The 14,186-nt window shown below is 39.6% G+C and overlaps 1 protein-coding gene across 3 annotated transcripts in view; it reads left to right on the forward strand.

The window, feature by feature from the left end:
• Window positions 1-14,186, forward strand: part of LOC131426022 (mucin-3A) — a 278,350-nt gene that overhangs the window by 254,679 nt on the left and 9,485 nt on the right. For all 3 annotated transcript variants that reach the window (XM_058588418.1, XM_058588417.1, XM_058588419.1), the window contains exons 6-7: window positions 4,940-5,038; window positions 5,111-6,292. In XM_058588418.1, coding sequence (XP_058444401.1) covers window positions 4,940-5,038; window positions 5,111-6,292 — 1,281 coding nt within the window. The remainder of the gene's footprint in view (window positions 1-4,939; window positions 5,039-5,110; window positions 6,293-14,186) is intronic.

The following is a 14,186-nucleotide window of genomic DNA, read 5'->3' on the forward strand; positions in this document are numbered from 1 at the left end:
ATTCGTTAAGTGGAAAATGAATATTTGGGGATTGAAAATTAAGTATTGGAGATAGCAAACTGACGCTTAAAGGATCTAGTATTGTCCTATTTCTGTCGAGATACTGGTCGAAAAAATTTGAATGGAATCCATGTGACTTTAAAGGACTATATTTGAAATTTCATGACATTTCCATTAGTCAGAACAAAGTGACAGCCAGTTAAGTGAAGCTACTTCAGTCATTTTCAAAACAATGGATTCAAAACATTTCGCGTCGCATTTTATCATTGCTTCTTGATGAGGAAAAAAAAAACTGCTATACAAGCTCAGCGATGGCTTCAAAAGTGCTATCTGGACTTTGCCCCATCGAAAACAATCATTTGCTATCGGTTTTCTGAATTTAAACGTGGTCTCACAGATACCCACGATGGTAAGCGTTCTGGTCGTCTAATTGAGATAATTACTCGAAAAGTCCCCAAATTGATAACATCTAATCGTAAATCAAAATTGCGTGAGCTAACTGAGGCCGTAAAATTATCAGACGGCAGTGTATTTACAATTATGCATGAACATTTGAATGCTCTTTTGAATGTGTGTTCTACTCACGGTCGATCAAAAACCAACTGCGTGATAAATCAGATTCTTTGCGTCGATATGTAACAATGGATGGAACATGGATCCATTACTGCACACCGGAATTAAGGTAGCGCTTCGCCGTAGTCAGGTGAAGTTCGCTGCCTATCCCGGGGTTTCACGCACTTTACCCAAAATTGCGAGAGAACGGGAAAGAAAACGGAAATTTCAAGAACATACGATTCTAGATAATTAGTTTTTCTATCGATTCGTATAGAAATTGTGTCTGACAAACGTTTTTATCGAAAGATTCGTGCGAGTTGTAAAAATAAATGAGTTTTACCTTATTCTTTCGCACACTCACAATGTCAACACACAAGAAAACAAAATGTTTAACAAAACTCGCACGAAATCTCGCGAAAGAAATGTTTTTTAACTGATATTTTTCGCCAAATGCATAGTAAAATCATTTATCTACAATCGTATGTTTTTGATTTTTCGTGCATCGGGTTGGTATTGGAGAAATTTGCAGTTTAGGGTGAAATTTCGGCGACAAAGCAATAGGAAGCATTGAGTTGTCTCGTGACTTGACCAAGGCGATGCGATACCTTAAAATAGACTTTACTTTCCCTCACAGTCAATGATGGATGGAATGGAACGAACATTCGAAACTAAACACTAAACACGAAACGACATGCTTATATGTCGAGAACATCAACGAAAGTCCATAGGACGGTTCAAATCGTGAGAGGAAGAAATAACACCGAAACAGACAAGAAGCAGAATATGCTAGAAAATCAAGTGAGAAGAATCATAAGCGGGTAGTTTAAGTTTCCCAGAGAAATCCAAATAGTTTTGTAATAAAAGGGTGATTGTGTTGCTGGTTTCTTTTTGGCAACACTGGTTTTGACAGATCACGCGTAAATCGTGTCTTGTGTCATTGTCAAACTTGTTCAGTTTAGTCCATAATTTAATCATGAATCGACTCACCACGTCTAACATTTGGTGAATGGGCGCTGACAAAGTTGGAGGAAGATTCACTTTTTTATCGAAAAGTTGCGTTCAGCGACGAAGCTCATTTCTGGATGAATTGATACGTTAACAAGTGAAATTTTCGTATCTGGAGTGAAAACCAGCTAGAAGCACTGCAAGAGCTACTAATGAATCTCTAAAAAGTCACTGTTTGGTGTGAATTATGGGCCGGTGGCATTATCGGGGCGTACTTCTTCAAAGGCGATGATGCGCGGAACGTTACTTTTTTACCCAAAAATAGAAAATTAAACATGCCTGACATGTGGTTTAAACAAGACGGTGCCACATCCCACACGGCACGCGAAACAATGACCAAATTGAGATCCGCTTTCGATGAACAGTTTATCTCACGTTTTGAGTCCGCCAATTGGCCGTCCAGACTATATTTTTATCGAAAAATAGTGTTGCGACGTGAATGGATACGTGAACAAGCGAAATTTCCGCATCTAGAGTGAAGCCCATCCAGAAGCATTGCCAGAGCTAACAAATGTTTTGTGTGGATTATGGGCCGATGGCATCAAACGCGTCGATGGGTGGAACGTTACTGTGAATGTCGAGCGCTACCGTGTGATGCAAGACGTTTTTTTTTGCCCAAAATGAAAGAATTGGACATGCCTGACATGTGATTTGAACAAGATGGTGCCACATCCCACACAGCACGCGAAACAATGACCAAATTGAGCGGCTGTCTTTGATAAACAGTTTATTTTAGGTTTTGGGCCCGTCAGTTAGCCGTCTAGACCGTGTGATTTAACGCCATTGGACTGTTTCTTGTGGGGCCATGTTAAGGCTCATGTCTACAAGGATAAACCAGCAACGATTGACGTACTGATAGCAAATATTAAAGCATTTATTCGGGAAATATCGGCCAATATTTTGGAGAGAGTGTGGCAAAATTGGTTATCTAAAGCGGAGTCGCGGCCAACATTTGCATTTGCATCGTAATTTTATCAAAATTTTTGGGTTTTTTTAAATCAAATTTCCTTGAAAAATCACCCTTAAGATGCGGCAAAAAAACTGCATTCGAGTTAAGCTTTCGTGCAAGACGCGAGAAGACATGAAGGACTACACACGTACAAAGTTCAAAAGGCTGCAAATCGCAATGAACGGGGATGTTAATTTCGCAAAGCAGACGATTCGACGGCAGCTCGAAGTCCCACATACTCATGCAGTGGGAAGAGGTAAAACGTATAGTTGCCTTCTTTCCATGAGAAAATCTCGTGCACGGAAGCTCTACTCCCAGGTGTTGGCAAAACCACATTGTCACATTATGGATGACGTACGTGAAAGCAGATTTCAGGGACAGGTTTTTCTATCGCTCATCATAAGTTTAATGTCCCAGAAGACGTTAGAAAGCAGAAGATGTCAAAGTTTGCCAAAAAATAAATGATTTGACAAGCAATTTGCTCCTGTGGAAAGCGAAGTACACTCTTTGTGACAACCGGTACGATCAATAGGCACGTGTACACAAAGGAATGCCTCAAAAAGGGTCTACTTCATACTACTACGATCACACAATGGTCGTCAGTTTTTCTGATCGATTTAGGCTCGTGCCATTACTCGTAAGACGTTTTGGAGTGGTAAACGTACTAGGATAATGAGGTCAACTTCGTACCGAAGGACTTCAAACTCAAGAACGGCTCATTGAGAAGTACTGGGCCATTATGAAGTAGGCGCTGCGGAAACATCCTAAGAAAGAAAAATCGGAGTAAGATGTAAAGACAAAATGGATTTCCACACAAACTAAACGTTGGCTCGAACTTTTTACAAGACCTTATGTGTCAAGAGGAATAGTTAGAGAGATAGTATCTGATGGCAGGAGAACAATCTCAACGGAGTGATTTGGCAAACAAATTCTTGTATGACATGCAATTTGCTGCTGTGGTAAAAAATGATTCCCATATTGCTCCCTTTAAAAAGAAGTAGTAATCCATGCACCTTTTTAGCTGCCTATGGGAGTACATCAGCGTCACCATCTATTCGATGATCTCAGCTGATGTGTGGTCGCAGCAGTGACGATTATGATCTCAAATGCAATATATTAAAGAATAAATCAAACATCCATTGACGATTTGTTTTAGACTGGTTAATACGTAGAGTGAAGATAGATTTGTAATACGACATAGAGATATGACTATAATTGATTTTTGTCTCCAACAGACATAAAACCTCTTCATCTTTTGTACCAAAAGATTGCTCACATACAAATATCATAAACTTAAATAGAGGAAAGGCACAGTGGGGGTTTCTTGATATCTCCTCTGGTTCATGTGAGTTACCTCAATGATAAAAAATGTTTGTAGTATTTCATAGAGCTCTCTTTTGCGCTTCTATAACGGATTTGATATGAGTCGGAAAGGAAAATTGGTACGCAAAAGTTAGTTTTCTACTCGATGTAATTTTTGAACAATTTCCGTAAAAATGAAATATATAATTTTATAACCATAAACTGCTGACTATTGGTTTTTCAAATATTCATAAATATTTGTTAATGAGATTTTGTAGTGAGATTTTATAAAGTACTCCGCTTTGCCCCTAACATTTTTTAGATCTTTCGGAACAGTTACTTAACGCAACGAATATTTAAGATAAAAATAGTTTTTAGTCGAGTTATTAGTTACTAAAAAAAGGCAAATTTCTATGCGCAATAAATATATCATTGAAATAGTGAAAATAATCATAAAAAAAGTCCCCGCGATTCACGAAACCTGAAAGCTTGGAGGCCTTCCAACTCACATAAACGATTTAACTTGTGAAGTCCCATTTAGTATCGGGAATAACTCCTAAATCCTTCACAGACGACTAATATTTTGATAGACAGTTGAGATCGTTGAGATAGACTAGAACATAAATGGTCCTAAGTGACTGCCTTGAGGGACTTCAGCACAGATAGTGAAAGGTGTTGTTGCAGTCTCTGATTTTCATTGACATTTCACGGCGAATTAGATAAAACTGTAGCCATTGGAGTAATGATCCGCCGAATCCAAGTCTATTGAGTTTTGCAACTGTTTTAAACACACAAAAAATGAATGGTTGTTTCAGACATCGGAAAACGTTCCTGAATTGAGTGAGACATTTGATAGACTCGATAGTGGAATTAATAACATAGGCTATCCAAGCACTTTTTTAATGTTAAAGAGGTTAATCCGTCCGGTCAAGCATTCGACGATAATTTCAACTTAGGAAACACTTTTGGAATCTTAATATCAGTAATTACAGGGTGTAAGCCAATTAAAAAACGACGAGGATCAATGGTGATATCTTTGGGATTTGATTAGTCGTTATGCAGCAAAACTGACTGCTATTGTATTGTGAGAACTCGTTATTAATTTTGTATTTCCATATTTCATTCTAGGTTCTGCAGCAACGACTGGATCATGCTACTCGATCGAGGATTTTCCTTAGCAAAAAGTTGGACAAATCGAAGGAGGATATTGACGATCTAAAGTTTAGGGTATGTTCAATTGTGCTGGTGAATTAACGGTTGAAGGTTATACTAAACGAATTATTTCCCGGTACATTTTAGCTTGAGGAGAAAACCATTGAACTGGAAGGTACCAAAGCTCAGCTGCGAGTGCTCGAGTCCAAGCAGAACGGTAAGTCATCCGGTTACAGTCCGGAGCATAGCCAGCACCACCACCACCAACATGCGACCAATGCTGGAACGATCGGGAGAGGATCCACGGTAACGGTGGTAACCACATCGGCCGGTGGTATCGTCAGTCATCAGCATCGATCCGCGTCTACCTCGGAACTGGGCCAGCAGTTATCGCCAGTTCATCAGCACCACCATCATCTTCATCATCAGCAGCAGCAACGAGACTTGGCCCTCCGGTTGCAACAGGCTCAGGTATCAACGCCCAGCATGAAGGCAATGACGCCACTGGCGATGGATGAAATTCTTCATCACAGTAGCAGTACGGAGTCGGCTCAAGACCAGGCCGAGCGAGACTCTGCCAGTAGACTGCAGTGCCCGGAAACTCCCCGCAGGAGACCGAGCAAAATACCGCTACCCGGGACGAAGGGCTACGTAGCTCCGAAACCTCCGACCGGTAGAAATTTCTCATCCTCCCAGCAGCAGCAGCAGCAGCACTCTCGACAGGAAAAAAGTACTCCTTCTCCTTCCGGTTCCTTAACCAACAAATCGTTAAACAAAAGCACTGGTAGTCTGTACGTGAAATCTACCGGTCCAAGTTCGATTACCAGTGCGAGTAAGGTTAACAAAGATGCAAGTCTAAATCGACCCGATTCGGCTCAGAGTTGGCGAAGAGAGACATCGCTCGAAAAAAGTCGCAGCTCGTCGATTCCCGTTTCCAAGGGAAGCAGTAGTGGTGGCTCACCTGTGATCAAACAATCACCGCAACCCGTAGTGAGCAGTTCGCCGCAACCGAAGGCAAAGCGTGATTCTCTCACGACACGCGTGAAAAACTTGGACTCCCTATCGCGGCTCCAGACGGCATCGGCGTCGACCGGCAATCTGAGCAAATCCAGCTCGAAGAAAGATCTCAGCTCGAGCTTCACCACCGGTCAGTTGCGCGATCGGAAACAAAGTGCTAGCGCGATCCGTCGCGTCAGCAGTGTTTCGATCGGACGGGGCGGTTTATCCGTCGAGCCGAACAACAATGGTTCGTCCTCCTCGGCGGCGATCGGCTCGAACGACAGCTCCGGTAATGCCAGTAATTCGACCGGCACCACCGATAGCGGAAAGGTACGAAACATTCGTTCCACCTTCTGGAATTGGCTGAAGATCTAGGTGTTCGTTTCTGTTGCCCACCCCAATTCCCCGCGAGAGCGAGTAAGCAATACGAGAAGGAGGCGGAATCGGTTTTCAACCTTTTCTGTTTGTTTGTTTTAATCAATCGTATGACAGGATACGGAAAGAAAGCTGTTCTTAAAACTGAAAAAATCCAAAATTTTAACCGTTCGGAAGTTGTTTGTGTTTTTTTTCCCTAGACATATCAGTTTGTGACAGACGCGTTCGATTCGTTTATTTTTCCTCCCATTCTACAACTAATATCGTAACAGAGTGATTTCGTACTAGAAAGTATAAATAGTCAGTTTAGTTATTAAATTGATAGTAGTTATCAAAAATAAAGTGATTTCGGTACGATCAGAAGGAGAGAACTCACGAAAAAAAAATCATTGTAAAAAAAGTGAAACGTAATGATTGCCTTATGCACGATCAGTGTTTCTACCATTTAATATTTGTGTGTGTGTTCTAAAAGCCTGTATCGGTTTCGTGAATAAGTGAAGAAAAACTCTCACGCGCCTTCCCAATATTTTCCTTTTTTCTTTCCTCTTCACTACCACTTCCACTGACCTACCTCGTCATTTGTGCTATGTGTTTTGTTTTTTCACTAACACTTCGCCATACCTCGAGCGTGTGGAAGGAAAATACGTAGAATTCAATATGAAAAAGATTGAGAGGCTCAATTTAATTGGCAGAAATATGATGAACACCGAAGAATATACTATTGTGTACCCAATATAAGAAATTGGCAAGTCTCTTATCTGCCTTCCAATGCCAATATACCAATCCAAGCGGACTGATGATGCTGTCGTTGTTGTTGTTGTCGCTGCTGCTCTATTACTACCACCGAACACCTTCAATAGCAGAGAACCTAGAGCAACTTCGTCGTCGTCGTCGTCGTCGTTGTTGTTATTGTTGTTAAAAGCGTTGGTCGGTCATCGAATGACAACAACAATCAATTCACAAAGAAGCCTGCATTCGAAGGATTTTTACAATATCAAAAACTTTGTTAATAGTAAAATTACACACAGACTATCTAGTTATCGATCTACTACTACCACTACTACTACTACTACTACCATTACTACTACTACTACCCACCACCCATCAACCAACCAAGCAACCAATAGCAAGAAAAATCCATCGACCGTTTGCAGGATTTTTGTGGTTCTACTGTTTCTTCCTTTTTCGTAAGTCATGTTTGTATTTTTGTTGTGTTTCTTACTTTATGCTCACCATCTACTCATTCACTTCTAATCGCTTGTTAGTTAATAATTTTCCTTTTGTGCCTTCTGTTTTCGATTTGGCTAGGTGTTTTTTTTTGTTATTTGATTTTTAAGTTTTTTCGGTCCTGTCATGCAATCTAGTTTATCACCTAATGGGTAATTGGTAAAAGTAAACTTGCTTCAGTAGTACTAGGATCAGTGCTTTCTGGGACGCTAAATGCAAGCAGTTGATATTGCTTCTACGGACAGTTTCACTTTCGGTCGTCGCACAGAAATGAAACATCTGTTTTACAAATTCATTTCCGCATTAATTCGGATTAAACTAGAGATCCTGGCATCTTCGGATCATATATTGAATAAAAAATTTTGATGTGCCGAAACGTGGAAACTGTCCCCATTATTGGAACTAACATTCGACAATTTTCATGAGAAATTGACAAAAAACTACACGGTCTGCTTTGTTCGAGTTTAAATTATGATAACTTGTAGCGTTCGATATTTTCATCAAGTGTTTTTAGCTAAAGTTAATCCGTACATTTAAATCACTGTAAATTGCATCTAGATAAGTAGCCAATCCATTTCGTTAATAGTAGAGAATCGTATTTGTATATCTGTATTCGAATATCTAATTTTTCTTTCACTAAAATATTAGTAGACTGATTTATATAAAAATACAACTGATTTTCAAGAATTCCTATCCCTATTCTGCATTTTGATCGCGTTGGATTATTCCGATCGGATGTGAAAATTTTCATTCTATATCTCTATCCAGTGAAGGTTTTGTATGGAAAAGTCGAACTCGAACGAGATACAGAATGCAAAATTTCGCATTCGATCGGAATATTCCGATTTGAACGAAATTCAGAAACGGACTGTACATCGTGAAAATGTTGTACACTAACGGCCATCCAATTTAAATACTGCCAAACGTTTCTCGTTCTATTCAGCATAATTTGGCATCTCAGAAAATTACCATTCCTTTAGTCCGCATTCGCTAATGCAGCATCCTACGACCATAATTTTTTATACTGTACGATAAAAGTCTAACATCAAAATCATAATTAGATGTCAGTCTTCTATAAAGATCTTGTATTACGGAAAATAATTGTAAAAAAAAGCAAGTGTTTCTACTACTTATATTCACCCCAATTGTTTGATAGGTACCATTGTTTTCGATTTCGAGATTTTCCCTTTCGTTCTAACAATAACAACGATGCGTACTCATACTCATTTAATTCAATTTAAAGGCGAAATAGTGAAAAAAATCTAATTTCATTTCGATGATGACCTCGAATTTTTCTCATATTTTGGACATACTGTTGGCATATCTGAGTGGCCATTTTGTTCCACCATAACTTCATCTCTGTCGCATCCCGAGTTGCCTATCCTCTTTTCAACTTATGTTTGACAACTGCTCCCATTTAGGTTTATGGATGTCCTTTTCGAAGACATCCACTCCGTTGTCTCGATACCACTGTAGACCTTATTCGCTGTAGTGACAACTTGCCAAATCAGGCCAACAAAACATTACTGTGAGCTTTACTGTACGAAGGAATACGCCTTGTTAGACACTCCTGCTTCAACATTTAGTAATCCAGATTCTTGTTTGTCAGAAAATTCCGCAACTGAAAATACCTTGCCAGTCCATAAACATTCTTGCGAAATTATCGGCCAAATTGCATCTGAACTTGGTAGAGATATCACTCTGTAGAATCTTAACGTACGTTGTAGAATCTTAACGTTCGTTTCGAATTATTGTACTGTATTTTCGATCAAAATACTGTGTACTGTTGTTTTCCTCTAAGATTTATTGCATTTTCTCATTGAAATGTACTGCATTGTCCAATATCGAAAAATAAATACGTCTTTGACGCACCGAATTTCGATTTACCGCAGAATAAAACGTCAGAGTGGCATCATCTATACACAAACCAGTCATCAGTCAAACCACCATTTACCAGTCAAGCAAATGTGTGCTTCGGTGGCTCAGTCGATTAACAGACGTACTTTGTTGATCTAAAGATTCTCGGTTCTAGTCGTCGCAGTCGCTATCAGTTTTTATTTCATACCATGGAATTTTTAAATCGCACAACATTACATGTTCTCGCACGTAATTTTTTGTAAACTGCGACAATCCATGTATAAGTTGTAAAATTACAAGGTTTTTTCGAACTATGTAGCGAATGTGATTTTGCATAGGAACTTTACTGAAAATTAGTAAAATTTTTACCGAGTTTGACCAAAGAAATGACATTTTCGAAGCTTATAAACCGTATCAGTAAATATTTCGCACTTTTACGAAGGATTTGCCGATATTCAGCAGTTTTTGAAAGATGGACGTAAATTGTGTAAATTTTTCGTTTCGTTCAGTAAAATATTTTACAGATCGTAACCGCTTAAATAATTACCAAACACCAAATCCACATTTCATCGTCTTCGTCACTGACAATGCGATGTAAAACCAACTTTGGTTTTCGCTTGTCACTTCAGTAACATTTCTAATGGACCTAAAATCTTGAGACTCTATTTCTGCCTTATTATAGAAAAGTTCATTAACTAAAACTAATAGCAAAATAAAATTGTTGGGTGTCATTCTACCAAAATAGTTAGGAAGGTGCAAATATAATTAGTAAAAGTGCACATTGATCCCGTTATTAGCAGAAGATAATCTGTCATTGGCATTTAGATCGATTTAAAATGACGTCGAAGCTTCTCCCAGCTTCAATCGGCACGGCACCCAATGTACAACCTTTTGAAGGAATTCCATTGCATTCTGGCACAATGCTTACCTCTAATGAAGGTACATGCTCTTGTTTTTCAACACCAAAACCATTTGAACAACTCACGATACGTCGATTAGTCCTTAAAGCCTTAAAAGAATGGTGAGTCTCTGCTGTACTTTGTCTTCATATTAAGCAATAGAAAAAGTTTGTTCACAAATGTAACATTACCAATTCGGAATGAACTCCAAATTAAATGCGAGTGGGTGAAAAATTTTCATTCACAATTCCATGTGGAATTCAGTATGAATGCCGAACCAATGTGGACTCCAGTGCAACAACCGGATCCGAATATATTTTGCCGCCAACTGAATGCTTCGGAAATTCGTTCGCAAATTACTATGCGAAAACAATCAATGGTATACAGCAATCAAATGCTATTTTACAAGTAAAATCTTAGGTTGATGACAAAGTGAGCGCGAAACCAATGCGCGGACCGAAGCGAGGCGATTCAGTGCGATGTACTGTTTTCGCATCGCATTCACTCTGACAGGTTTGCTTTGATCAGTGCCTACCCAGTAAATTCGAACATCGGACGCATCGTGCACGAAAGCTTTTGATTGCGTTTCGAGCTTACATAGTGTATCGGTAGAACAAAAGAGTGAAGATATACCAAAGCAGAGAGCGGATATCCAATACTCAGGTGATGAGATATATCGGGGTTGGATTTCCAACCTCAAACATAGGGCCAGAGTTTTTCTGGCCCTAAGAGGCGAATGACCTAAAGGTTAAAGCCTCCATGATCGAGACAAAAGAATGTTTAACACTCTTGCACACCCTATCGGGGAGACGTCGGCTCGAAAATGCCTTGTTTGATATTCCTTCGCTCTGTTTCTCTAGCGATACATAATGTAAACATAAAGCTTTTTTAGGTCGACGCGATTGATGCAAATGGTGCAGAATTGTCCGATGACGGGCCGATCGAAGCGCTACAATCGGCCCTATATCGTGCTCAATCGGTCCGATAATCGGCCCGATGATCGGGCCGATGCGGGTCGACAACATCCACCGGGTAGATGCTTCGCGTGACGCTTTCACTCTGACAGCAACCTTACGCAATCTTTTACAGCATTCAAATAGTTAGGAGCTAAACATTTTATTACCATGATAGAAAACTTGAGCAGAAAAGTGTTGCATTTAATTTATGTTTGATGAAAATAAACTACGCCCTGCCTACAAGCAAACAGTCATTTCGCCCATCAATCCGCCCGTAAATCGGCTAGCACCTGTCTGCAGATTTGTCTGCAAATCTGCAGATTTCATATTATATTTTTGCCGACTTTTGGCCGCTCAGTGTTTTTTTTTTGCTCACTGAAAGTGTTTCATACTTTATGGAGAAGTGAAACCCGCAGACATTTGTTCGGTTTTACAGACTTTTGCAACCCAGTATAATGATATTTGACTTCAGACCCAGTATAAAGATATTTGGACTTCCCCGGGCGCAACGTTTCTAGGGGGGCGGAAAACCAATCCTTGGGAACTTTTTTTTTTCGTCCACATGATCTTTCCTGAGATGGAGCATTTTTTGGCTTACTAAACCAACGAGGGAACGGCAAATCTTATTTTGCCCCTGGCGCCAAATTTCCTAGGTACGTCACTGCTAATTGGATGCCGGCTGCATGCTTGAATTGTGATTGCAATTCAGCTCCATCGCATTGGGAACATATTGATAATTATGAGGCGCGGTAGACATTAGCTGGCTTCCAAAAAATACGCGATTTCCATTGCTATGATTTTTAAAACTACATCGTAACACCATTCATTTCACATCAATAACGTAAGAACCGTTGAATTCCAATGTAGTCATTTCACCAGATGGAAAAAACGTTCGTAATGCTAAAATGAAAATTAAATTACTATGACATCGTTCCAAAAGTATGCATAAGCTTCGAATGTATTTTTTCGTATTTGTTGAAGATTTCTCGACAATTTTAGGTGAAAAGCGTTTTCTCATATTGATGCAGAAAAAAAATTAAAATTTAAATCTTGAAATTTTTTCGGATATAAGGACTAGTGAATGACCCGTATAAACTTCTGAAATTTGCTGGAAACCAACAAAAAGGCCTACCTTGTCCATTCCTCTAGCTAGAGTGTAATCAAAGACATCATATTAACAAGATATCCAGCTCTTACATTTCCCGATCAAATCATTAGCAACATCCTTTTTTGCGAGCATGTCGCCCTCATGTGAGTCCGCATCGAATCTCATACATAGAAGTAGGCAAAGACATCATATTAACAAGATATCCAGCTCTCACATTTCCCGAACAAATCATTGGCAACATCCTTTTTTGCGAGCATGTCGCCCCCAGACGAGCCCACATCGAATCTTATACATAGAAGTAGTGGAGAAAAATGTCAAATTCGTGCGCGCCAAAATAGCAGGGTTACGCACCCATACAATTGACATGATATGTTGAATGTGATGTCGTGCGATGGCGTTGTTGAATTGAAGATTGATTTCGCTCCAAGCTGACAGGGTCTGGTGTAATGAAACGATATCAGAGAGCGAAATTTCAATGACATTCGAGTAGATCGAGCTTTCAAATACGTGTAGTCGAATAAGAATTTATTATCCAGTCCGTCTTTGGGAGAAAAACGTGGAAAACGTTGAACCACAACAAGCAACTTTAGAAAAGCAGCCTGGGTGGCAGAGCAAATAACTGAAAAAACATTTATTGGCCGGGGCCTCAATTTGATGTGTTCTCGCTTTATGCAGCTCTTATATATCAGAGGCTCTGTGACATTCCTGTCAGAAATCTACTGATGATGACATCTTCTTTTTTTAACATTGGAATCAGGCCCTTTTCACCGTTCTGAATTCTACTTACCCTTTGCAGCAGTGCTGTCAACTGCTTTTTCCAAAAATCTGTATTCGGCGACAAAATTTATCTGTACAATATCTTTCTCGAAAAATCAAACATCGATTTAGTGCGGAAACTGATTTTGCGACCAAAAAAAAAAGGTCGCTCGACCTGGTTTACCCCTATGGAATCCAACACAACAACTGAAAATCGGTATTTATCTGTACGAAAATTGAAAAATCGGTATTTTGAGAGAGCATATCTGTATTCCTGCATCGAGTCCAAAAATCGGTATAAATACCGAGAAATCGGTATAGTTGGCAGCGCTGCTTTGCAGTTCCACCTACAGTACAGGTGATCATTCCCGCACGGCTATTTGGCTACCTAGGCAGCCATGGCTACCAAACGGCTATAAATTGATTCAGTGACGGCTGTCAAATCCAATTTGGCAAAACATAGTCGCCTGTATCTTAGTTAGCCGAGCGATTTCATCTTATTACCTTCACTGAAATTGTCAAAGATTTCGATGTGGAAAAATCCTGGTGGATACGGTTGTATCGTTTGATGTGTATGTCTGGTGAGGCAGTCGGTCAACAGAATGGCTGCCAGCCATATTTTTCCCGCAGGCAGCGTTTAGTCAGCCGTCTGGCAGCCATGCGTATACGGGTTGCAGTGAAAAATAAATACATTGCTTCCCACGAAATGTTGGATAATAATATCATGTTCATCCAAGTAGCTTTTTTCTTTCTCTTAGGCGATTACGCGTAATAGGGATCAGAGCTGCCTACTCGACTGATTTGTCTGTTAATTGCAAACATTTTTGCAAACTTTTGAAAACCGGATTACAAACTTTCAAAATTGCCGCGAACATTTTACGCACGTTTAAACTATTCCGCGCATCATATTTTATGGAGTACTTAATTTTTTTCAGAATTCGCAGACTTTTTTAGCTGTCTGAAGATTTTTTTACTCTTTCACCTATCATCTCTGATCGGTATACATTCAGTTCCCGAATAAGGATCATATTTATTTCAATATAATA

Source organism: Malaya genurostris, chromosome 1, assembly GCF_030247185.1.
Source record: "Malaya genurostris strain Urasoe2022 chromosome 1, Malgen_1.1, whole genome shotgun sequence".
In the NCBI taxonomy this organism is placed as follows: Eukaryota; Metazoa; Arthropoda; class Insecta; order Diptera; family Culicidae; genus Malaya; species Malaya genurostris.